The sequence below is a fragment of the Nymphalis io genome, chromosome 6 (assembly GCF_905147045.1).
Source record: "Nymphalis io chromosome 6, ilAglIoxx1.1, whole genome shotgun sequence".
Taxonomy (NCBI): domain Eukaryota; kingdom Metazoa; phylum Arthropoda; class Insecta; order Lepidoptera; family Nymphalidae; genus Nymphalis; species Nymphalis io.
Window position 1 is genome coordinate 12,538,602 of NC_065893.1, and position 24,624 is coordinate 12,563,225.

Here is a 24,624-nt window from a genome sequence, read left to right on the forward strand (position 1 = left end):
ATCGATATTGTACTATATTGGAATAGAAATAAAGGAAAAATTATGTCTTTCATTTTCTATTTTGTAACAAGAAAAATTACATAATATCTGAAAAACATAGTTAATCATATATCTTCATTGTTCGCTCTATGAGAACGCGAATTAAGAGGACGTCTGCTCTCTTCGTCGGAACCATAGATAACTTCTTCATCAGAGTCGTTGATCATAGAAAAAGCTGGATTATCTTTGGTAATAGCAGTTTCTAGAAAAAAAAACATTAAAGAGTATCTAGTTTACTTAATTAAATTGTGTGGATATTATAAAAAAAAATAATAAATTACCATGAATAGAACCACTTCCAGGAGAGAATAAATAAGCTAATATATACATCTTGAAGTTAAAAAGGCCGTATAAAGCCATGAATGGCGCGGAAGTGTCATAATGCACTTTCGGCTGGGAAGCCCAGTGGTCCTGCAAGGCGGCCGGCCCCCAAGAGTGGAGCGCTAGTATCGTAGTTATAAACGTGACTGTACCAACTATAATCGATAGGCAGCGCAGTCTAATGTCTAGAACAGGAATAAATAGTCACGAAAAATTTATTAAGTACTGACAACATAAAAAGCGTTAGTTTTTTTCTATACTTACCAAAAAATGGCATATTTCTTAAATCACTATAGGCTTTAATAATAAGTACGAGCAAATATAGGAAGTACAATGTAACAGCAACGAAGAACATGATTTTTACCACCTGAAACAAAAAAAAATATGAAATTCTTGAATAATAGGTATTCAGATAAGTAAAAAATGATGCAAAAACTTACAGGGTAATTAGGATTCATATAATAGTTGAATGTGGGGTCGTAGTACGCGTAATACTTCTGCCACACCGCCACTATCATGGCGGGCACCCACATGAGTCCTACCACGATCACTTTGAACAGGTAGAACGATACAAAACCTCTTTCGTTCTGAAATGTGCAGTTTATGATTATGTAAACAAGTTTTAATTTCGTCATCTATTTATGAAATAAGTAAGTATGAAAATTGAATAAAGTAAGGACTGACACAGAGCACATTAAAATATACAGTACAATACAGTAACAACCTGTTAATGTCCAACTGCTGGGCTAAGGCCTCCTCTCCCTTATGAGGAGAAGGCAGAATACATATGTGGCAGAATTTCAATGAAATCAGATACATGCAGGTTTCCTCACGTTTTCCTTCATCGGCAAGCACGAGATGAATTATAATCACAAATTAAGCACATGAAAATTCAGTGGCGCTTACCCGGGTTTGAACCCACGATCGTCGGTTAAGATTCACGCGTTCTAACCACTAGGCCATCTCGGCTTTTTTTATTAAAATATGACTGAGCGAAAATGTTTTTTTATTTTGCATTTAAACATTCCGATTTTGCTTATTTATAATAATTTATATATTAAACCTTACTTGTCTTAGGCCATGATAAAGTGCGAGCCAAGACAGCAGTACGCACGCTAGGAATGTCGTCTGGAACACGGCATCCAGCAGAGGCGCGACACAACCTCCAGACACTAGGCGTAGAGGAAATATTGGATCTGACAAAGAAATATCACCTCATACTTTATGCAATATTTTTGCATGTACGTAAATTTATACGTAGATATCAGTACTCAAGTGTATGCGCAAATACACTCACTATCCACTCAATCTCATAATCCATGGATGTCAATTCAATACAACCGGAGCTAGTTCGCGGGACAAATGTAGTTGGAACTTTCCGAGGCACGGGAGAGTTTACACTGTAAACAATCAAAACTTCCGGGTGCTACTCAGCTATTGAGAATTTCTCGACTGAAAAACTCAATACCTATTTATTGATCTGACCTGGGGCTTGAACTCAGATCCTCGGAAAGTTGAGCTTTATAAGCTAACAAGTTAGTCTATGATAAGATTTTCACTACGTAGTATGTATTCAGCATAACATTGAAAAAACGAGATAGTATCGCACACTAAAATGCACCCCCGTTTATAATCAATAAAAAAAAATATCATAATCATGAGAATTGATGTGAAAACACGTGAGCTCATATATCGAACTTACTCACACATCAACGCATTTACAATAACAAACGTCACATTCATCTAAAGTTCAAACACTAAGTTAACACTTACCGTATTTTTTTTATATAGAATAGGAAGGGGGACGAGCATAAGGGCCACCTGATGGTAAGTGATCACCAACGCTATAGACATTGGCATTGTAAGAAATGGTAACCATCGCTTACATCACCATGCGCCACCAGCCTTGGGAACTAAGATGTTATGTCCCTTGTGCCTGTAATTACACTGCCTCACTCACCCTTCAAACCGGAACACAACAATACCAAGTACTGCTGTTTTGCGGTAGAATATCTGATGAGTGGGAGGTACCTACCCAGACGAGGTTGCACAAAGCTCTACTACCAGTGCAAATCGTATACCGAGCGCTAAAATAGAGCTTACATATTAATTAAATACTTACAAATTATATTATTGATTAATGTCCATTGAACGTTTTAGACCTTGCGTTTGGCGGACTGACCTAGTCGGGATTTAAATGTGCAAAATATCTTGAACTTTGTTATATATTAGATATTACGCAGCTTAAATTATCTAAGTCGGTTTTAGCTTTTAATAAATAAGATATAATCCATGAAAGCATAATACATAGATAAGGCTTTCTTGATTTTTTAATATATATATTTATGTACCTATACATACCTACTTCATTAGAATTATGTTTAGATTATCTAGATCGATCACACCGTTTTCGTATATTCGTTGAATATAAAAAAAAAAATAGAAAAAACCGCGTCGAATATATAACTTCTTTCGACGTCGTATGTAAGTATGGTTAATGTTTCTTACAGACGGTGGCGATTTCTCACTTATTCGCCAATCTACTTACCTATCTATAAAAACCGGCGCCAAAATATTATGCAAAATATCTTCAAGTATCATAAAAAGCTAAAAAAATACGTACCATTATAAAGCAATAGCAATGGCAATAAAATGGAGAGCCATTTCTGTTCGATGGCCCAATCTTGCGTCGAATATTTTCTTAGCGTGTGAGCGAACCAACACTGAAAGGCAAGAAAATTGTATGTATTAGGAAAATTTCTTTCTCTTTTAAATGTCTTGTTTTTCCAACCTTTGTTCATGCTTGTTTATAAGACATTTTTTATGTTGGTATTATCAATAAATAATAAAAAACGGTGTGTGCTAAGGTACTCACGAGAATCGATGTAAGCTCATGTATCTCACGCACACATAAACACACTTATAATCAAACAAAACAAATCTTACGGTGACGTCACCTGACGCTCCAAATCTGACGCTGACGTCATCTGACGCTCGAACTCTCAGTTATCGAGTACCGAGCGCTAAGATGTTTACACATCAAAAAAATTGAGTAAGATAATAGAACGAAGGGGTTAGGTATTTTGTAAACACATTCTCAGCATAATGATAGTTACTCAGAAAATACCAATTTTGATATTTTTTTTAATAAACGATTTTTTAACCGTAATAAATAAAAGGTCTCTAAGCATTTTACGTAAAATGTAAACAATTCTCTTATTTTAAGGCATCACCATTACTACGTATAACATACATAAAACATAATCCCGTCACCGAGTTTGTATGTCTGTCTGAACGCGATAGAATACAGAACGGATTTTCACACGGTTTTTACAAATGAACGGAATGATTTAATTTAGGATGGCTAAGATGTATAAATTAATTAACGTGTTGATTGTTGAAGATGTTGGAAAGAAAACCCGACATGTTTTACTGATGTTTGCCGCGTAAGCCAATAGAGTTATTTGTATATATGTATGGGTCTATCACATGGGCAGTTCGTTGTCGGAGTCGTTATCAGACATGTCGTAGGCGCAAAGTAAAAGTTCAGTCTCGTACAACTGTCGTTAATTTGTTCGCTTATAATCGATAATCACAAAATAACAATTAACCACGCCGATTAAAGTGGTTGGAAACGCAGCAAGTTCGATACAAGAAGACGACCGTTCGCCCCGGAGTCCCTTTCCAAGTCCCTTGCACGAGAGCGTTCAGCAAACCTCAAGTCCGATGTCAAATCATTAACAACTCATTATTCATTAACTGTCAGGGCACTCTGAATTCCTGTATCGACCTTACTCAAGCGTACTACTCGACGTTTCCGAAAACCGCTTATAGATGGCGATATATATATAAACGTTTTAAGAAGACCGGTATTCTATCCGTACGTAAACATATGTGATAAATTGTTAATATATAAAAAATATGAAAAAAATATGTATGAAAAAAATCAACAGATTGTATTCGTATATTCTTACATCCAAGACGTCAATTAACTAACTGACTAACTGTACAAAAAAAGGTCAACTCACGGCTACTGTGAACGTCGTGAGAAGAAATATGAATCGGAACCAAGTCTCCATCTGAGTAAATGCTGGATTGTAGGTTTTAAACTGGAAATATATACATTTAAATATAAAATGTGCCAACCAAAATTACAAATTCTTATTACAATTAATGATTTCGTTATCATTTCAATGTAATTAATGTAAATTAAATTTGGAATATATATTTTTTTAATTGAACCATAACAAGAACCAATGTTTCCATCGTTAAAATATATTTATAAAATCGAAATATATAAATACTTACATAAAATACAATTTCTCGTATGTAGTATCGTTTGTGAAACTCTTTTAATTCATAGAATTTCATATTAAGAATGTAATGTGTGTACTCTAAGGAACCTAGATGTAGAACCATTACTTCTTCGCACACCTGTTTCTTGCATTTTAAATGTTGAGTCCTTAAATAAAAACAAATATAGACTGTATGTGGCTCTAATAAAAAGATGAAGCCATAGACAATGAAGTACTTTTTAATGATTTGACATATTCCTAAAAATGGCTACGAATATTTTTCTTGCATTTTAAATGTTGAGTCCTTAAATAAAAAATATAGACTGTATGTGGCTCTAATAAAAGATAGATGAAGCCATAGACAATGAAGTACTTTTTAATGATTTGACATATTCCTAAAAATGGCTACGAATATTTTTCACTATAAAGTGTTTTATTTATTTTAACTCGTACTTACCTATTAGTAGCCGCCGACTCCGGAATAATATTTATGGCGGTATGATCACTAAGCACTCCATCTATTGATATACTTATTTGAAAACTCTTATCAAATATCTCTTCTGAAAAAGGAACGTCACATTTGAAGATCTTATTATAACAGAACATATTAAGGTCCTCCAGACCGATTTCGGCCACGGCGGCCAATCTCAAGAGAGATTAGCCATTTTTTTTTTTTTATATAGAATAGGTAGGTGGACGAGCATATGGGCCACCTGATGGTAAGTGGTCACCAAACGCCCTTAGACATTGGCATTGTAAGAAATGTCAACCATCGCTTATAGCTAATGCGCCACCAACCTTGGGAACTAAGATTTTATGTCCCTTGTGCCTGTAATTACCTTGGCTCACTCACCCTTCAAACCGGAACACAACAAGTATTGCTGTTTTGCGGTAGAATATCTGATGAGTGGGTGGTACCTACTCAGACGAGCTTGCACAAAGCCCTACCACCAGTAAACATCACACTGCGCATCACATATTATAGTGCACAAGTGTGTGAGCATGTGTGACACAGGTGCACTCTATTCCCTAACTCTGCTAATCCGATGGGATGGCAATCCGACACGATCGAAAACAGTTTAGGCGCAGGAACAGTTTACGTGCTTTCCGAGGCACGGACGTACACACTTCCAACTTCCAGACCCCGGGCTACTGAGAATTTTCTGACAGAAAAACCCAATAACTATTTATTGGCCCGACCTGGGAATTGAACTCAGAACCTCAGGGTCAGTGACCTTATATCTAGCCACTAGACCAACAAGGCAGTCAACAGAACATATTACAACATACTCGTTTATACGAGATTTTTTAGCTTAAATAAGATTTTATAATCCTGATGATAAATTAATTATTAACATTTATTCTTAAATCGGTAATATGTTTTTATAAATTTAATTTGATCATTACTTATTGAATTTCTCAGCCTTGATTTTTTTTTCTTAGGACCTAATCGAAATTATCGTGCCGGTATTCTAACATTTCTAGAATCTCTTAATGCTCATCAACCATCAAGCCAGAAATTATTTATTTTTTTAAATTAATTCGTGGTTCAAGGTGCCGCGCCGGACTGGCGCGAAGTTGTTTGGCATTGGCGCTTGAAATTCGATATAGGTCAGGCAGGTATTATATATTACACACGACAGATATTTTATTCTAAATAAAAACTGTTCACTGTTCTTACATTTTAAATATGTATTCAAAATTTTATTAAGTGGCATATAGAGGCTAAGGATATCCACTACCCGCTATGAAACGACTGACCACAGCTTTGTTGAATATACTGATCGATAAACTATATACTTAGATGGATTATGCAGATGTCAGTAATTTTTTTAATATCATATCTTACTGGTAGTAGGGCTTTGTGTAAGCTCGTCTGGGTAGGTACCACCCACTCATCAGATATTCTACCGCAAAACAGCAATACTTGATAAGCGATGGTTGACATTTCTTACAATGCCAATGTCTAAGGGCGTTTGGTGACCACTTACCATCAGGTGGCCCATATGCTCGTCCGCCTTCCTATTCTATAAAAAAAAATATAAAAAAAATTTAAGGTCATTGTACTATTTTTCTATGAAGGTCATGCCCGGCGAAAATATAGCCAACAATATGATCGTTAGCTCGCTATTTTTGAAGGAATAGTCTAGATGTACTTGTAGGATACTCACCATCGTTGTTGTCGGTGAGTATCTCCGCGAGCAGCCAGAGTTGCTGCACGCGCGCCCCGAGCGCCGGGCTCCGCAGGTGGAAGGGGCCGCGGTATATCTCGCTGGAGTTTGTGACCACGCTCGTAGCGGACACTGACGTGGTGGACGTTGGGGACGGACCTACGTGGTTATTACTTGACGCTTAAATGCCCTGTCCTTACTAAAAACCTCATCAAGAATAATACCCGCATATATATATCAGTAGCAAATTCATATATTTGTATCATTTATCAAATAGTATTATGTTGAATATATAAAATTTACCTATCACATGATAGTTTTAAAATGTTGTTTTTATTCTATAATTTAGTATTCATATAAAATATGTCATAACTATCAAACGTAATAATCGAGAAATCAAATATAAGTAAAAAGGTACATATTAATTCGTTTTGAACGCTACTGCGTGTTGTCGAAATTGGTTTTTTTTTCTGCACCTCTTTACCTTTTAAATTATATGCATTATTTTACAATAAATACTAAAAAATGCAAGCATTTTCGCGTAGTTAGTAATAATAATTATACATAATAATGTAAACATAAGTGTTAGATAAGTGTTAACTCTCCCTTCAAACCTGCTAATCCTATAAATACACCGAGACCGAAGCAAGCAAAAAATGCTATAAAAACCATCACGAATTCCCCTTTGTGCATCGAATAAATCCTCATTTGGACAGATCTAAAAGGACAAAATAAAAAATAAAATACAATCATATTTTCAGTAATTTAAGTAAATATATGTAAGAATTATTTAATTAAATTACCTTTCACAGCGGTCGTGGTGATATGCAGGTGCAATATATTTATTAAACTCGCTAAATAGATCACTGAATTGTGACAGCGTATTGCGTATTTTGTAGTTCCATCCGCCTGTTGGCAGATGGTAAGAATATCCAACATTTGTGGTATCCATGATTGCCATTAGTTTGTACTATATATTACAATAATATATTATATATTATAAAGCAATAGACGCACTATACATTAGTTGCGTTGTAAAAAACGCTAAATACGCGAATTGTTTCCTCACATACTTGTTTACAAGCATTATTGATTTTCGCGGGGCTTGCCACAGAGACGCCATGTTGGATAATGACGTGGACTCATAGTATGACCTATATTGTATTTTTATAATTTTTAAGAGTTTTCTATTAATACCGTTTATACTGTAATTATTACAAAGCAATAAATGTATTTTTACTTATATTTCAAAAATGTATTCCGTATTACATTCGATGTATCGTCTATGCTTTTATTGATTTTATTTTATAAGGGTAACGAGATTGGCGCCTAAGTTTGAATGTTTTGAAGAAAATCGCCAACGAATTATTAACTTTATATAAATAACATTTGGACTTTAAATTACGTTCTCAAGAAAACCTCATACACATTTAAAGGAAATGTATTTAAACGAATTATTTACATCGTCAACTATATGATGCTACAAGAGTGATTAAAACAAAATGGTAAAAGTGATTTTTGATGAAAGTAAAACTTTTGCTAGCTGGTAGGTCCGTCTGGGTAGGTACTACCCACTCATCAGACTTTCTATATCCAAACAACAATACTTTGTATTGTTGCGTTCCGATTTGAAGGGTGAGTTATACAGTGTAGTGTAACTACAGGCACAAGGGATATGATATCAGGTGGCACATTTACCCGTTCGACTAACACACCAAAAAAAAAAAAAAACAATCATATATTACCAGTGTATAAAAAACGCGTGGATATATGAAAATAAAAATAGTATTGCGAAATAAAAGATTTTTTATTCAATAATTACAAATTAAGCAAACACAAAATTTGAATGTAAACAATTTATTACAAATAATGACATTTTGAAATTCAGTAGTAATACCTTTGGAGCAGCGACAATAGTTAAGAAAAGAGAACTACGGGTAAAGTAATACGAGAGATGGTACGTATTAAATACATTAAAATTTTCAATGTTACAAAGGTTACAAAAACAAAACTACTAAGAAAAATAATAAAAGGTTAATATATATTTATAAACTAAATGTATACACTTAAACAGATTTAATATTTTATAAAAACATAACTCAGTTATTGCACATATAGCATGTATATTTTTTTTCTTATCGATTTTTTACGACAACATGATTGATTCGTATTTGTTAATTAATAATCTGTGATCAATTCAAATCAAAACTCTTTTATGGAAACTTTAAAAAATATTAAATTAACGCTAACTAACATTGGCAGATTTACCAGCAGGTTCAGCGCAAGCGGCAGATTTTAAAGTTTTTTTTTAATCGCGTCCCAGACGTAAACAGAATTGTTTTATGAGTTTAACGTAGCTCCCGCTAACGTAGCACGAATGGACGGATTTTGATGTGGCTTTCCTGTTTGTTGTTATAAAAATACAATACCCTACACTTGGAAAATCTGTCACTGATAGTCAATGTAAGTTAATTTTCTTTATATTTATTAAATATCATCGGATCACAAGGGTTACTCGCGAACGCGAACACATTTATCATTATGAAATATATATATATAATATACGTTTTTGTTATTTAAAAACGATCGTGAACGTATTTAAACTATTTTTACACATCGTAAAATATTGTGCGCGATTTATTCGTTGTTTTAAGTGATAGATATCGAATGTGATCGAACAGTGACGAGGTATCTCCTATAAAGATACGGCCACATCTGTGTAACCACGCGAGATACTTAGCGCTGCTTCCACATATACGGCAGTTACGTTACTCAGAATTGGAAAGATTCATGTAATCTTTGTATATAGGTACAAAGTATATTATTTTTAAAATATAAATTAATTAATTTTGATTTCAATTTTGTAAGGAATAACTTATCTATTAAATTTTAAGATAGTACCGTCTGTTATACAGATTGTAGCATAAATACTTATTTATAAACTTATTAAATTTAATGTTTTTATTTAAATCAATGTCTAATTCTTTGGGTTTCTTTGACCACTATAAATAAATGCTAGTACTATAGTAATATTCATTTCTACTTACATAGATTCGAATTTATTCATTATTATGCTTAGAACACTTTTATGTAAGTACGTTTGAACACTTTCTTCTTGTTTTTTAATACAAAACTAAAACCTAAAATAAACACCGCCATTGTATTTATTCTATAATTAGAAAATTTGAGCCTACACTAATTCATCCAAAACAATAAAAAAAAAACAACAAAATAATTAATATTTTTTTACTGGCAACTATTTGGGTTTTTTTTTTTAAATCACAAGCTTTTATTTAACTACATCTATCAGTATGCGTGTTTCAAATCTTTGAAAAAAAAAAAACAGTGCCACCCAATCAATTAAGCTGAAATTTTGCACACACACTTTCATTATAAAATAGTACACTTAAGTGTTAATCGTTGTAGTCTATATATTATATAAAAGCCCGCTTTGAAAAGGTTTTTTTTATAACTCATATATAATTAATTATGCTAAGACAATTACTAACGTTCTTACTTATAAATGTTGTTTGGCGGATGTTCAGTTAAACAGTTTTCTCTTTCTGTCATCATTGATTTGTCATTTAAAAGAAGGAGACGAAGCGTTGTTTCCGAGTCACCACTTAAACGGCATTTATATAAGAAGCTGATTCTTAATTGTGATTTCATTAGCAACAACCATTACTAATCAGTTTATTATTTTCATATTTTTACATGAAAATACTTACATTTTTACCGCCAAAGACACTTGTGTAGTACAAGTTCAATCTTGATTTAGAACTAGGATGGTGCTGTATAATAGATAGATATAAAATGGTAATAATTTTATATTTTTTATTAAGGACTAGAGGTTGTAATCGGTTCTGTTGCATTAATTGTATTGTTTCCGGTTAAAGCTGGTGATATCGTTGTGGTTTTCGATTTATTCGCCTTGTAAGCTGTAAATAAATAATTAGTGTTTATTAAATATAATTTAAGACGTTTTTTAAATTTAAATTAAGAACGCGAACTAGTTTAAAGTACAGAATGTAATAAATATATAATGATTAAAAAGATAATAAGCTGGCACTAGCTACCATGTGCCTAAGTAGCGTTAGAAGCGTCATTTTTCAAATTATTTTTGTCTTACTTAATAAAATTTAAGATGGGAAAGTGAAATCTTACATTGCAAATAAAAAATGTCACTTTGAATAGTATTTTCTACATGCTATTGAAGCGAAAAAGTAATTTTAGAAAAGAGACGGTCTTAGATTATAATTAACATTAATGATTTAACGTATGAAAGCGAATATGGGGATGACTACGAAATGTAAGAAGTTAATGAAATTTACGATTAAAAATTACGTTTACCATGTATAGTATTAAGTACCTAGCTACTTAATATAAAATATAAAAAAATACTTGTTTGTTTAGTGATCTGATATTATGTGATAATGATATATGAAATAATAATGATATTATGAACATTTCAGTTTACGTAATATATAACTATATATAAATTCGAATAAATTAATTCATCACACGTTACCGGTGACGTAGCTCTCGAACCACTGGTTGATCCCCTCCGAGTACTCCTCGATCCAGCCGATGCGAAAGGTCGCGGCGTCGACTATCTTCTGGAGAGTCTGTGACATCGGTTTCAACTCCTCCTTGTGTTTCAGCGCGAACTGTTTCAACTGGAGCGAGACATTTTATACTGTTAGTATTTAAATTTTTAATTTTAAATGTAGCTTTTATCCGCAACCAATACGGCGGAGCGTCAGAGGACGGGTCTACACTGTCGAAAGAGCAAACGGTATCGTCACGTCGGAACAAATCAGGAGGCGGAGGAGTGCAGCACTCACGCGGTCGAGCTCGTCCTGCGCCGTCATGAACCCGAAGGCGCCGTTGAGCACGGCCTGGAAGGAGAAGGCGTCGAGCGCGGAGAAGCGCGCCAGCACGCGCGGGAAGTGCGACAGCAGGAAGCGCTGCGCCGCGCGCGCGCCCGCCGCCGGCTGCACGGCCCACGCCGCCGCCGCGAACTGCGCGCCCAGCGCGCCCAGCGAGCGCTCCAGCAGCCTGCGGGCCTTGGGTTATGTACTGGCATTCTCGGAAATTAGAAAACTAGAAAATATAAAATCCAATCTTTTGTAACGAATGATATTCAACGAAATAGTTATTGATATTATTGTTTACGCCCGAAGTCATCGAGGGGAGCAAATTATGAATGAAATAAGAACTACACTTCACTGTTCACGAAATTTTAATAATTTTGATCATATTATATAATACTGACAATACTCATACGCACTATTTACAAAAAAGTCAGCGTATTTTAGTTTCTTCAAATAATTAAACAACGCCATCTAGTGCCCACAATAGGAAACATATTTTACCCTTAACGGTCATTGATATTTTTTTAGAATAACCTACATTTGTTCGTTTAATATTTATTTAAGAATTAAAAAACTTAACTTCTTTATAATTTTAAATTAGATCACTTATAACACTCAATAAATAGAACATAGACAAAGTTCAGTTTAAGAAAAACATTAACATTTAAATTTGCATCTATCAAGAAATATTAAGATGTAAAATTTAAGTATTACTCACAGATTGATCAACGATTCATCCCTAGTACTCGGCAGGTTGCTGATAATTAAATTCTTGACGTTCGGGTCGGTTGAGTTCTCGAACATGTCCCACAGCAAATCAAACTCCCGCCGGCCGCCATACTTGATCGCCATATTGTAGACTAGAGAACGGAGGTAATTCGGTATACTGAAAATATTTAAACATTATCACATGATACACCAAAGAACAAATTCTGGTTTAAAACAAATTAAACGCACACGAGTGAATGGAATTAATCAATTCTAGCTACTTTATAAACTTTTCACCTTACAAAATGTCAAATCTTATGACAATAAGCACAAGGACTATTTTTCCGTAGAAATTTTTACCGCCTTACAATATGTCAAGTGAAATAACAGCCTGTGAAGGTTTTACTGTTGCACAAAGATCTCCTGTGCTAATAAGGAATTATTATTTTCACACGCTTATCTTATGCAAATATGTAAATAAAATGCAACATTGAAAAACAATTTACCTCGATATATGCAGGTTCCTTTGGTGGTCCTTTTGTTCTTTAAAAAAAATTAAAAGAACTTACGGGTTGTCATTCATGTCTGGTCTGCTGGTCCAGTCCTCGAAAAGTCGTCGTGCCCACTGCAGACAACGCGGAGACTCCATGAGGCACTCCCACACCACAAGGTTCTCCGCCAGGAACGACTCGTTGTCGTCCTTGGGCTGGTCCAGTCCATAGTTTAGTCGCTCCAATTGCCTCTTGAGTATTATATTCATGTAATCCTGTAATTGAATCAATGGCTTCTGTAAAAATGATCGGACTAAATATTTAATGATTCTTGTAGGAAAATGTCCGTACAGTCTTTTTACTGGTACACGTTCAGCCTATCAAATCTACATTTAATGCTCAAAAAAAATAGTTCAAGAAAGTTCTGTGATTAATATATATTGTATAAATTTAAAATAAAATCTATAAACTTGCCTGAAAATAAATATAACCAGATGTCGTCCTCAAGTTATGCTTCAAGAAGGCCATGTTGTTCAGCAACAGTTCCCATACGATCCTCGAGTCTTCTCCGTCAATCACGCAGGTGGTCAGTCCGAGCGCGTAGCTGTAGTTCAGTTGTCCTACTTTAGCCAGATTGAAGGCATCGTCAATCAGCTGAGCTTTCACTATTGGGTTGTCTACGGCACCAGACTTTAGAGCTGCGCTAAGAAGCGCCCAATTATTTTGATCATAATTTACTCGGTAGTAGCCTGGAATAAATAATACCTAAGCTTTAATATATTTAACTAGCGCTTTGCTCGCGGCTTTGCTTGTGTCATCATTCAGAATTGCTACCAATTTCCATCGCTCTTTCTTCATATATGAAAGATTATCATACTTTCATCCACTTTATCACTTAGGGGTTAAATTTTTAAAAATTTGTACTAAGTGCTAACCTTCTAACTATGTAAAAGGATCCCATAATGTAAATTTCATGATGTCACTACCAGTGTAATATATTAATATATATAATATATTAGTAGTGGAATGTAGTACCAAAAAATTCGGACAATAAATTCTTGTATTATAATAAATGGTACAGCTCACCAATAGCGTCAATGTTGACATACAGGGCTTGTGTCTCATTCAATGGTAGATTGGCCGTGACAGTCCTATCGGTCAGCCACAGTTTTGGTCCAGTTGTCCAGTTGCTAGCAGGAGTGTCCAATGTTGTGTAGCTGATTGGTATATGCCAAAGTCGATCAGGTTTAGGGATGCCATCTTCTGAGCTCGTGAATAATTTCTGAAATACAATATTAAATACAAAGTTAAACATGTATTTGTATTAACTTGGCGGTAGCCCCTGGGTAGGTCTGGGTAGGTACCACCCACTCATCAGATATTCTACCGCCAAACAGCAATGAGTATTATTGTGTTCTGGCTTGTAGGATGAGTGAGCTAGTGTTATTATATATATATATATATCTATCAGGTGGCTCATTATCCAGTCTGCCAAACTATTTGAAATAAAAACAATTAATTCATTTAGCAAGTCTTATATAAAAATATAATTTACCTGCTGGAAAATAACAGAGCCAGTGGTATAATTTCTGCGCACATTGACAACAGGGTACCCCGGCTGTCTGGTCCACGTGTTCATGAACTTCACAACGGAGAGGTCTTTGAATTTAGGGTCCGATTTTGTCGCTTTCGACATCGCGTTCCAGAGATCGTTTTCTTCGGCGTTCTGATATTTCCTAGAATTTTGTTCTTTTTGAATTTTAATGTGGAGACTAGGAATGTAAATTATTGTTTTACGACAGTAAAAATGTAAACTTGGTCCTATTTTCAAAAAATAAATAACCCATCTTCAGAAAAAAATCACATTCCAAAAAGAAAGAGATAGAGGGAGGTAGACGAATGTCGGCTAACCTAACCTATGAAGTTTATCGTTTTTAAATTTCTAAAAACACTTTACCACAATTGTACTAATGTATTAATGTTAAAGTGTTCATCGTAAAACTACACCTCATGCAAATAAATGATTAGGATTATCGATTCGTCTCGCTCACCACTCGTTCAAGTAGGAGAGCAGGCCGCGGCGGAACAGGTCGGCGGAGAGCGTGTGGTTGAGCATGCGGATGAGGCTGGCGCCCTTGGAGTACGAGATCTCGTCGAACTTCTGCGCGATCTCGGTGGCGTCGCGCACGCGCCGCGACACGGGCGCCGTGTTGCGCAGCGCGTCGGCGCGCAGCAGGTCCATCTTGTCGCGCGAGAACGCCGCCAGCATGCTCCACGCCGGGCACACCTGCGCACCGCACCGCACACACGTCACCCCTCGTTGCACTCTACCGATCTTGCAAGATCATTTGGGTGCGAGGCGTTATGGTTTACAGAGTAATTACGAGAGTAATTGAGTCCGTTAAAGAGTCCATTTGACGTTAGGGGAGTTTAGATCTTTATGAGCGTATGATCTTGAGACTCACGTGGTCGACTCCGACGTACTCGATGTAGGTGGCGAAGCCCTCGTTGAGCCAGAGGTCGGTCCACCAGCGCATGGTGACCAGGTTGCCAAACCACTGGTGGGCTAGCTCGTGGGCGATATCGATGGCCACGTTCTGCTTCTCGCGCGGGATGCCTTCCTTCTCGTCGAACAACAACGTCGTCTCTCTGAGGATGTTTTGTAAGGAATATTTATTTTCGAGAGCGACGACTGTCTATTGGTTGGAGCGAGTGAATCTTCACATGGAGCGTCTTGAAATAAGCTCCAAAAATTCTTCTCAAGGGGAGAGGGGGCAGGTACTTTGAATAAAATATGTCAAATACATTTTCTTACCTAAATGTGATCAATCCCCAATTCTCCATCGCTCCACTGGAGAAGTCCGGAATGGCTATAAGGTCAAGCTTATCCAAAGCATAAGGTAATCCAAAAACATCTTCATAAAACGATAATAACTTGGGAACAATCGTCAATGCATAATTTGCCTTTGATAGAAAAGCCGGTCTCGTCCAAATACGGATTGGCTTCGTAACATTATCTTTACTGAGGTAACTAGTTTCTAAATATTTGAAATCCGACAGGACGTAGGCTACGAGGTAGGTAGACATATTAACAGATCTATCGAAGTGAGTCCATTGCCAACCTGGTTCTTCTTCGCTGAAAGTGGTATGGAAATCTATATTATTTTAGATATTTGAAATAAGTAATATTATTTTAACTAATTTTATATCAGCTTTTCAATGGTTTTCAAAGGTTTGAATTATTATCAGGGATAAATTATATTAAAAATGCAATAACATACAAAAAGTGTTTTTTTTAAAACACAAGGTTGTCTGTGCCTGAGGTAGGCTACTTAAACCTGTAACATAAGTAATAGCCATCTGCTATACATATTTACTTATATAATTTTAAATAATACTTTTTTATAAAACTACTACGATTCGGAGTGGGTTTTCAGTTCAGTCAATTGTCAGACAACGGGCGCCAATGGGCCAGTCAATTTGAAATTAAAAAAATATTATAACAGTAATCAAGTACTAATAATAGACTATATACATTATTTAAAATAAAATTACTTCTTACATTGCTTCTTGAGTGGCAACCCTCATATTGGAAAGTACGGATATATTTTGTCTGTGTCCAATGCTAATTTCAAACTTTGCTTTGAAGGCTGGTTCATCAAAACATGGGAAAGCTGCTCTGGCTGAGGTTGGTTCAAATTGAGTGACTCCAAGTTGTCTGTAAAAACAATAATACCTTCTTAAAACTTAATTTGATTAATATATATGATAAAAAAAAAAAAAAAATTATGTATATAAATTGTGTGTTTTCTGTTGACGCTGAAAAGTCATTTTTATTTCAATGTGTACATGAATTTTTTTATAGAAGTATGGATTGCAAGTATTAATATACAATAATTCTATAATATTTTTGTTAAAACATTAAAATTTTCATTAAAATTCAAAATTTACAATATAATTACCTGACTTCATTATTTTCAGTATAAGTACTTTTATAAAAGCCAGTTAATGAATTCTGAATTAAACCATTAAATGACAATTGTAATGTATAATCCAAATCGGGTGTGAGGGGTGATGCAAGTGTCAGAATAAGTCTATCACCAGAATCTAAGACGACAGAGGTGATTTTGATATTACGGACATGACTATGTGTCACTTGCGTATCAATTGGTTGTGTTGTTGTGTCGTGAGCTACGACTGATATCGGATTTATTATCTCCTCTGTGTTGTTAAACACAATTGTTTCATTATTTGCTGTGGTAACATTATTATTTTCTTCAGTTATATTAACATTTGCTACTTCTCTCTTCGATTTTTTTGTTGTATGTAACGTTTCAACTTTCTCATAGATTTGTTCAGTTAACGTCACATTGGGCTTAATAGTGAGATTCTTTGAGTGAAGAATTATTTCTTTAACTTTTTTATTGGCTTTTATAGTTATGTAAACATCTCCATGAAATGATGAGTTTTCTAGGTCCGCTTTAATTTTTAATCTGTAAAAACTTGGGACCACATAGGTTGGAAGTCGAAGATCTGGTGATGAATCTGATTGTCCAAATGGTTCGGCATCGTCCCAATAGTCTCCTGTTTGTTGGGACACCTGTGACAATATTGAGCCGATGGCCCAGTGGTTAGAACATGTGAACCTTAACCAAAGATTTTGATTTCAAGTCTGGTCAAGCACTGCTGAAAATTTCTTGTGTTAATTATTAATCATGTTCAGCAGTGAAGGTTACTATTATGAGGAAATCTGAATGTGTCGGATCTAAATCTGCCACCTGTGTATCCACCAACCCTCAATGGAGCAGCATGGTGGAATGAGCTCCAGACTTTCTCTATAAAGGAGAAATATCTGGAGCCAGCCTTAACCCAGGTGTGGGATATTTACAGGCTGTTACAAGCACTTTTGCTACTGCAAGAATATTAAATTAAATATTTATGTATTTTTAATATCCAATCGTTATTTCGAGTAATTTAATTCAAATTTAATGCTTTCGTTTAAAATATATATTTAAATAATGTTTTTTACCATAGCATACTTACACTTTTAGTTACACAAATCACTGAATAAAATAAAAAATACAATAAGTAAATATACATTTTCATCTAAATCGTCTAGTCTAATTAAAAATATAAAAAAAATATAAAATGATTTTATTAAATGTAATATCACTAATACAACTTATGTGACAATTGGGTAAATCCCAATGATAGCGGAAATATTGTTTATTCCACTTCTAAACATGTTTTTTATAGAAAAAAAATCTTATTATAAAATCGATCCCTATACCATAAAACACAAGTCAACTTTGCGACTTTTAAATGTAAACTGTCTTATGTCATTGTCATAAGTCTGTATGATTTTTCGAGTTTTGACGTTATACTTTTTCTAATCACATGTCAAAGGGCGTAACGATAATTTATAGACATTTATAAAAACGTTAACAGCGTCCTTGAATGTTGATTACGATAACGTACATAGTTCCTTTTATTATTTTGTAACTAATATCGTTAAATAAAATATATAGCCGTCATTGCGATTTAACTATTGTAACATTGTGACTGTTATTATAAAAATCTAGAAATAACTTACCCTAAAATAAGTAATATAGTAAACAATTATGCCAACGAGAATAGCAGTTAGCACAGCGAAGATAATAAAACTGATGCATATACACGTAGAAATAAATATGCCTCCTTTTCTTCCATATTGTATATCCTGTTCTCTATGAGTTTCATATGCTAAGAATTGTTGACGACTCGTCGATAAAGACATATTGCGACTTGGTCATTCTGAAACAAAATATAAGTTTCTCATTCAAAATTCAATAGAAGTTAAGTGTTACTTTATTATAAATAATATTAAGGAGGCGACTTAAATCTATGGGTTGGCCGCCTACGGATCGGCGAGACCGGAGACGGTCTTTAGGGTGTGAGACTGTTTTCGCTTTCCTCCGCAATTCGTGTTGTTAGTAATTTTACTTTCAACTTGACAACAAAAATTTTACTTTAAAAAAGCAGTAATTGAAAACGGGGCTGGCTAGTATCGGCAGTTTTGGCGGTTTAAATACAAACATTTAAACACATAGCGAAGTAAACACAGTACGAATATCGATAAAAAAACCGAATCCTTGTCTAATGCAAATGTTAACTGCATCGCACAGCTGCTGCGTATCGAATCGTATGCGGGCGATATCAAGATAACGCTCGCCATTACAACTTACTAACATTAAAATTGGATATTTTACCCGCGTAAAAGATTTAGTTTTAATAAAGAGGCATTTATGCAAAACCATGTACTCTTACAGTCAAATATAATTTTAAAAAGAAACTTACGTACTATTTTATAGGTATAAATTTTATTAAAAATATTAAATATTTTAAACAATTTTATTGTAATAATACGATGCAAGCTGAAAAGTCGAGATGGCTCAGTAATTTATGTTTATAATTCATCTCGTGCTTTTCGGTAAAGGAAAACATGGTGAGGAAACCTGCATGTGTCTAATTTCATTGAAAATCTGCCATATGTATATTTCAGTAACAAGCATTGGCGCAGCGTGGTGGAATAAGCTCCAAACCTTCTCCTCAAAAAGGGAGAGGAGGCCTTAGCCCAGCACTGGGACATTACAGGCTGTTACTGTAAGCTGAATAGATAAATCGTTTATATAATATTATTAACGTTTTACAAGTCTTGATGTCACATATGTTAGTCCATTAATAACTACTGTATTATAGATATATTATGTACATAGATCTGGGTAAATTTTAAAATCATAATACAACTTAAATTTTATTAAAAAACGGGTTCGACCGTATATAAAAACTTTTTGCTAATTTTCTTAATCTTTTTTCCGAAATAAAAATATTGTGAATAGGCTAATTCAAACTAAGTACGAATTACTACGTAATTGCCAATATTTATGGTAACAAGTAAATAAATAAATTTAGCAATATAAATATTTGTTTATTTATGTATAATATACGGATAATCGTATAACTTAACCTCTATTTTAAGCTTGACTTTTTTAATTAGCACGTGTAGGATAATCTTTCGTAAATAAATCGATTACTTGCATTGACATAGAATTAGATAAAAAATTGTTGGATTGATTATTATTAACTCAAAATGAAGGACAAACGCTTATTGCGTGTATTTGGTTGTTTATCTATACGATTCCATTTTATTATAGAATATATAATATTATAAATGCGAAAATAACATTGTATGCTTTCAAGGCTAAGCCGCTGAACCTATTACGCGCGGGCGAAGCCGCGGACTTTACTAGTAATTTATAAAACGAATCTAAGCTGTTTTTCGTAACGGTAATTTAAAGTAGATTTTTTTTTAAATTCCTTTTTCTTTTAATTATTTTTTATATTATTTTATGTAGCTCTTAAATTTCAGCTAAGTTATATTGACTAGAATTAGTAAAATAATAGAAAATCTAAAATTATTTATTTTTTGACTGTCTAGTGGCTGTGTAGCAGTAAATTCGATATCAGAATACAGGCTACAATCATAATAATATTATAATGATTTGAATATAAAAAAACTTATGATATTTGTAAATATTATATTAAGATAAGTAAAAACTAATACGACTATATTGACATGATCATGCCTTATATATATCGTAAGTAAACGATACCTATGTACCGTTTACTTACGATATATCTTACGTAAGTTATATAAATTCATATATAATATATATATAGAAGAACAACTGACTGTATTTATATTATTTTAATGAGCATGTTGTGTACACACATTTATGAATGTAATCGCGATTTAAATTGCGTAAGTTCGTAGTTTTAATGTTTTTGCTTTCTATTGTGTGTGTGTGTGATTGTATTCTGTTTGTGTATCTATAAGTAAATATCGAAATTTGTCTTACTATTTCTTATTATTTACTATAAAAAATGGATTTGAAATTAATGTCATACGATAAGTAAATATTGTATGTGTAATGCAAAATTTTGGTCTATTTCGTCAAAAAACCGTCGAGCAACTTGATCACAAGCGATGAAGCTCTAATATATTGTGAAAAACTGTTAAGTGTATGAGTAATGCTAAAATACGAATGAGCAATACCAGTGGGCAGACCACCCGCCCGATGGTCAGACGATTTTAGGAAGATGGCGGGTGCTCAATGGATGCGACTAGCACAGGACCGAGAACCTGGCGCGCCTGTTAGGAGGCCTATGTCCAGCAGTGTATTAATGTGGGCTGAATATGATGACAATACCAATTCGGTGAACATCGTGAATATACACTAAAAATCTCGTTTAACAAATTTCAAGTACGATAGCTTACTTTTACTTACCTATAAGGAAAAAATACATTAATATTAAAGATTCTGGTTTAGAATTTCTGTTCTGAATTAAAATTTCGGGTTTTCGAGACTGATGATTTCCCGTGAAAAACTTCTTTTAAACCTCAAAATCTTTATTATTTATAAATGTTGAAATTTAAAGTAAATCGGAGACTGCCATAGAAATAGCGAATCGCTTTGAATTCTCATGGCTTAATTACTATTATACATTAATTTAATTTACTCAGTCAATTTTATTAGTTTTCTTGCATTAAATTTTATTATTTCTTATTATCTATCGCAGATCCTTTATAAGCCTATGTTTTTCTATGTCCTAATCTTCCTCAATATTAAACATGACTATAGGTCCAATAGTTTAATCATAACAATAGACTGACAGAGTTAATTCCGTATATAAAATATGAATAGTTTCATATGAAATAGTTTAACGTGAGGCTTTACTCCTGTGCTTTTTCGGGTATAAAATTAACGGTCGCTCCATTTATTCTTTCGTAAAAACAAGGGACGTACTTTTGAATACAGATCGTAATAATACGGATCGAGAATGTTGAATGTTTTCGATATTTTAAATTTAGTGATAACTGTTATCATTTATAATTATTACTGGAAATGTATCTGACTCCTTGGGATTTGCAGCCACATGAGTTAGTATAAAAAAAGTATATCTATATATCACATAACTAGGTAATTTTGGTTATATTTAATAACATACATAAATTCCCAATTAAATTTATAAATCGAATATAGTAAAACATATTCCCACCGTGTTTTCGAAATTTAGAAAAAAGTATTTGTAGTTTGAAAGAAAATTAAACTTAGAAGAAGTAAAGTATTTCGTGCTAGCTCATCTGATTAGGTGTGTAGGTACAAAGGACATAGGGTCTTAGTTTCCAAGTTTGGTGGCGCATTTGCAATGTAAATGTAATTGTAAATATTTATTAGTGCCAATGTTTATGGGCGGGGGTGACCGATTACCATCAGGTAACCCATTTGCCTACTACTACTACTAATTAATAAAAAAAAGTATCTCATATGAGTCTTCACTCGAAAAAGTGTTTCCCGAATTGTATGAAATAAAGGTTCCTTAAATTGCCAGCATTGCGTCACTTTAGCCAGAGATTATTACACGAAATTAACATTTATGCGTTTAATAAGTGGGATTTTTGTTAACAAAATAATTTGAAAATGACGTCTTCTAAAGACGGATGTTTATTTTTTTACATCGAATTCTGTTTTACTCTAATATCCGTTGTATTAGAGCGGTCCTTTAAATTTCATCCAGTTCCATCAAAATTTCAATAATTTTAAGAATACAAAGATGCTTTCCCTTTAAGCTCTATTTATTATAACGATCGAATAAAATGGGACTGTCGAATTCGGATCATTACTAAGGTAATTTAATGATAATTAAAATGGCGGCAGATAAAACGTTGAAGAACGTCCGTGAATCGGCAGTTATGCCGAAGGACATAACTTGATAAGAATAATTCGATTTTAATTATCAAATCCGCTTCGCTTTCACTAATGGACTAAGTATTTTAGACACAATTCCTTTTACATTAAATATTTAAACTTATTAGTTTTGCTTTTAATATTTATTGTTTATGTAAGTTTTTATAGAAGGGTGTTAGGTATTAAAAATGTCTAATTGTTTAGCCGCGAAAATGTAACAAATAAACAGACGGTTACTTTCGCATTTATATTAAAAGTATAAATCAATTACGATAAAAAAGACCACCAGTATTATTAATTGCGTTTTGGGCAGGGATGCTATGGAGCTGCAAAACCAAAACCATCGGAAATCCGAAATAATCTATACGAAACCGTAACTGATTCAGATAAAAAAATGTTTATTAGTTACAGTTTTTTTTTATTTTCTTAAATTTTCTACCTAGATTAAAGCACTATCGTTGATATGTATGATTTTTATTGTTTTATTTTCTCTTATAATAAATTTATTGATGCGTGAAATTCAGTTATAGAAATAATTTACCTTAGTTTTTTATATTTATTTACATTTAATTTTTAAACTTTATACGGTATATAATATTTTATTTAGTTACTAAAGTGAAAAGGGCTAACCTTAGAAGAGGTTTCTTTTTCTGAATAACTTGTGTTATTGCAAATATATATTATAAGTATGTTGCTATAGGCAGTAGACTTATGATAATAATATGACCGTAAACTAGTAAACAGTATAGTTATTGGCATTACAAATTTATCCTTAAATACACGTCAACGGCATAATAAAACATGTTAAATAAAAAATTAAAATAAAAAAAAAATTACCGTGTCCCCGCATATATCCAAAAAAAACTTTTAAAAATAGAACACAGTTCACTGCACTTAAACAAAATCGAAAGTTATAGGTATTGACTTAAATCTTTTGAAAATATAACAAATGTGTCTAGCGACGCGCGCGCAATGCCAATGGCGGTGTGGATATTCACTCTGTGGGCGTTTTACATGCTTATCGACCGATTTACTTTGACCCCTCGCGCACCTGTAATTGATTCTTCATTTCCTGATATTAATATGAATTATGAGACGGAGAGAAGATCACTTTAACCGGTTAACTATAATAATAACAACTTTGACACGACCGACCTTGCGTCTGTGGGTAATGGTGTAAGGCAACCCGCACTTATATTTTTTTTATTTGTAGTTATTTGTGACGTTAGTAAAAGCGATAATGCGTGATGACGTTTGACGGATTCAATGTTTTTCAGTAAGGAAAACTGTTATGCAGTTTTAAGGCATTTAGTTATTGAGTAATTTGGAATTGAATGTATGTACGCTAGGTATCTAGTTCATTGTTGTAAATATTTAGTAGGTACCTATTTATTTCTTATAGTTCAAATTTCAATAAGTAGGTCATACAAATGTATGTGAGAGAGAGATTATTTTAGTAAAAAAAACGAAATTAAAAATTGTTTTTATTAAAATAGACTTTTATAAGCTTCTTACTTTTCTACTTCTACAAACTTGCAATTGATGGTAGGGTTTTGTGTAAGCCCGCTTGGGTAGGTACCACAACCACTCATCAGATATTCTACCACAAAATAGCGAAACTTAATATTATTGTGTTCCGGTTTGAAAGGTGAGTTAGCCACTGTAGTGGCTAACTATTAACTATTAAGATCTTAGTTGCCCAGGTTGGTGGCGCATTTGCGATATAAGGGACTGTCACATACGTAAGTATGTTTTTGACATTTTTACGCTGTAAGTTGTATTTACCTCTAATAATATATATAGGCCTCTGTATCTTTGACAAAAGAAGAAAGTCTCCTCTTTGAGAAAGAAGTCACTTGCGTTCATGACTGAACTTGAAGTACTTCCTCTAATATTATATGAAGTAACTACCCATTAAAAGTCAACAGTACACTCTC

The 24,624-nt window shown here is 33.7% G+C and overlaps 2 protein-coding genes across 4 annotated transcripts; both read right to left on the reverse strand.

The window, feature by feature from the left end:
• Positions 1-33: 33 nt before the first annotated feature.
• Positions 34-7,913, reverse strand: LOC126768929 (transmembrane protein 181). The gene is made up of 12 exons (XM_050487396.1): positions 7,630-7,913; positions 7,441-7,544; positions 6,827-6,985; positions 5,113-5,215; positions 4,669-4,822; positions 4,389-4,469; positions 2,984-3,083; positions 1,429-1,556; positions 801-947; positions 625-727; positions 321-545; positions 34-241 (listed from the first exon to the last, which is right to left on the reverse strand). Exons 1-12 carry the CDS (start codon positions 7,785-7,787, stop codon positions 105-107), a joined length of 1,599 nt encoding a protein of 532 aa, XP_050343353.1. The 5' UTR covers positions 7,788-7,913; the 3' UTR covers positions 34-104.
• Positions 7,914-9,088: 1,175 nt separating this feature from the next.
• LOC126768877 (aminopeptidase N-like) lies at positions 9,089-23,855 on the reverse strand. 3 transcript variants are annotated; one of them, XM_050487258.1, is made up of 15 exons: positions 23,525-23,855; positions 18,493-18,692; positions 16,862-17,499; positions 16,462-16,617; positions 15,715-16,035; positions 15,365-15,548; positions 14,951-15,186; positions 14,455-14,635; positions 13,986-14,181; positions 13,374-13,648; positions 12,978-13,174; positions 12,419-12,586; positions 11,671-11,884; positions 11,355-11,502; positions 9,089-10,764 (listed from the first exon to the last, which is right to left on the reverse strand). In XM_050487258.1, the coding sequence occupies exons 2-15, from the start codon at positions 18,673-18,675 to the stop codon at positions 10,664-10,666; spliced, it is 3,198 nt and encodes a 1,065-aa protein (XP_050343215.1). In that variant the 5' UTR covers positions 18,676-18,692; positions 23,525-23,855; the 3' UTR covers positions 9,089-10,663. The 3 variants fall into 3 exon arrangements, with proteins under 3 accessions (XP_050343215.1, XP_050343216.1, XP_050343217.1); XM_050487259.1 differs by lacking the exon at positions 23,525-23,855 and adding an exon at positions 18,908-18,990; XM_050487260.1 differs by lacking the exons at positions 18,493-18,692; positions 23,525-23,855 and adding an exon at positions 17,943-18,152.
• Between the last annotated feature and the right edge of the window lie 769 nt (positions 23,856-24,624).

Excerpts from the sequence above, each read along its gene's own strand:
- LOC126768929 (XM_050487396.1), bottom strand. The coding sequence starts at position 7,787 with ATGGCAATCATGGATACCACAAATGTTGGATATTCTTACCATCTGCCA. Across the intron at positions 948-1,428 it reads TTTATCATGGCCTAAGACAA|AACGAAAGAGGTTTTGTATC; the intron begins GTAAGGTTTAAT and ends TGCACATTTCAG. Across the intron at positions 546-624 it reads AAGAAATATGCCATTTTTTG|ACATTAGACTGCGCTGCCTA; the intron begins GTAAGTATAGAA and ends TTCCTGTTCTAG.
- LOC126768877 (XM_050487258.1), bottom strand. The coding sequence starts at position 18,675 with ATGTCTTTATCGACGAGTCGTCAACAATTCTTAGCATATGAAACTCAT. Across the intron at positions 15,187-15,364 it reads AGTACGTCGGAGTCGACCAC|GTGTGCCCGGCGTGGAGCAT; the intron begins GTGAGTCTCAAG and ends TGCGGTGCGCAG. Across the intron at positions 13,175-13,373 it reads CTGGTTATATTTATTTTCAG|GATTACATGAATATAATACT; the intron begins GCAAGTTTATAG and ends ATTCAATTACAG.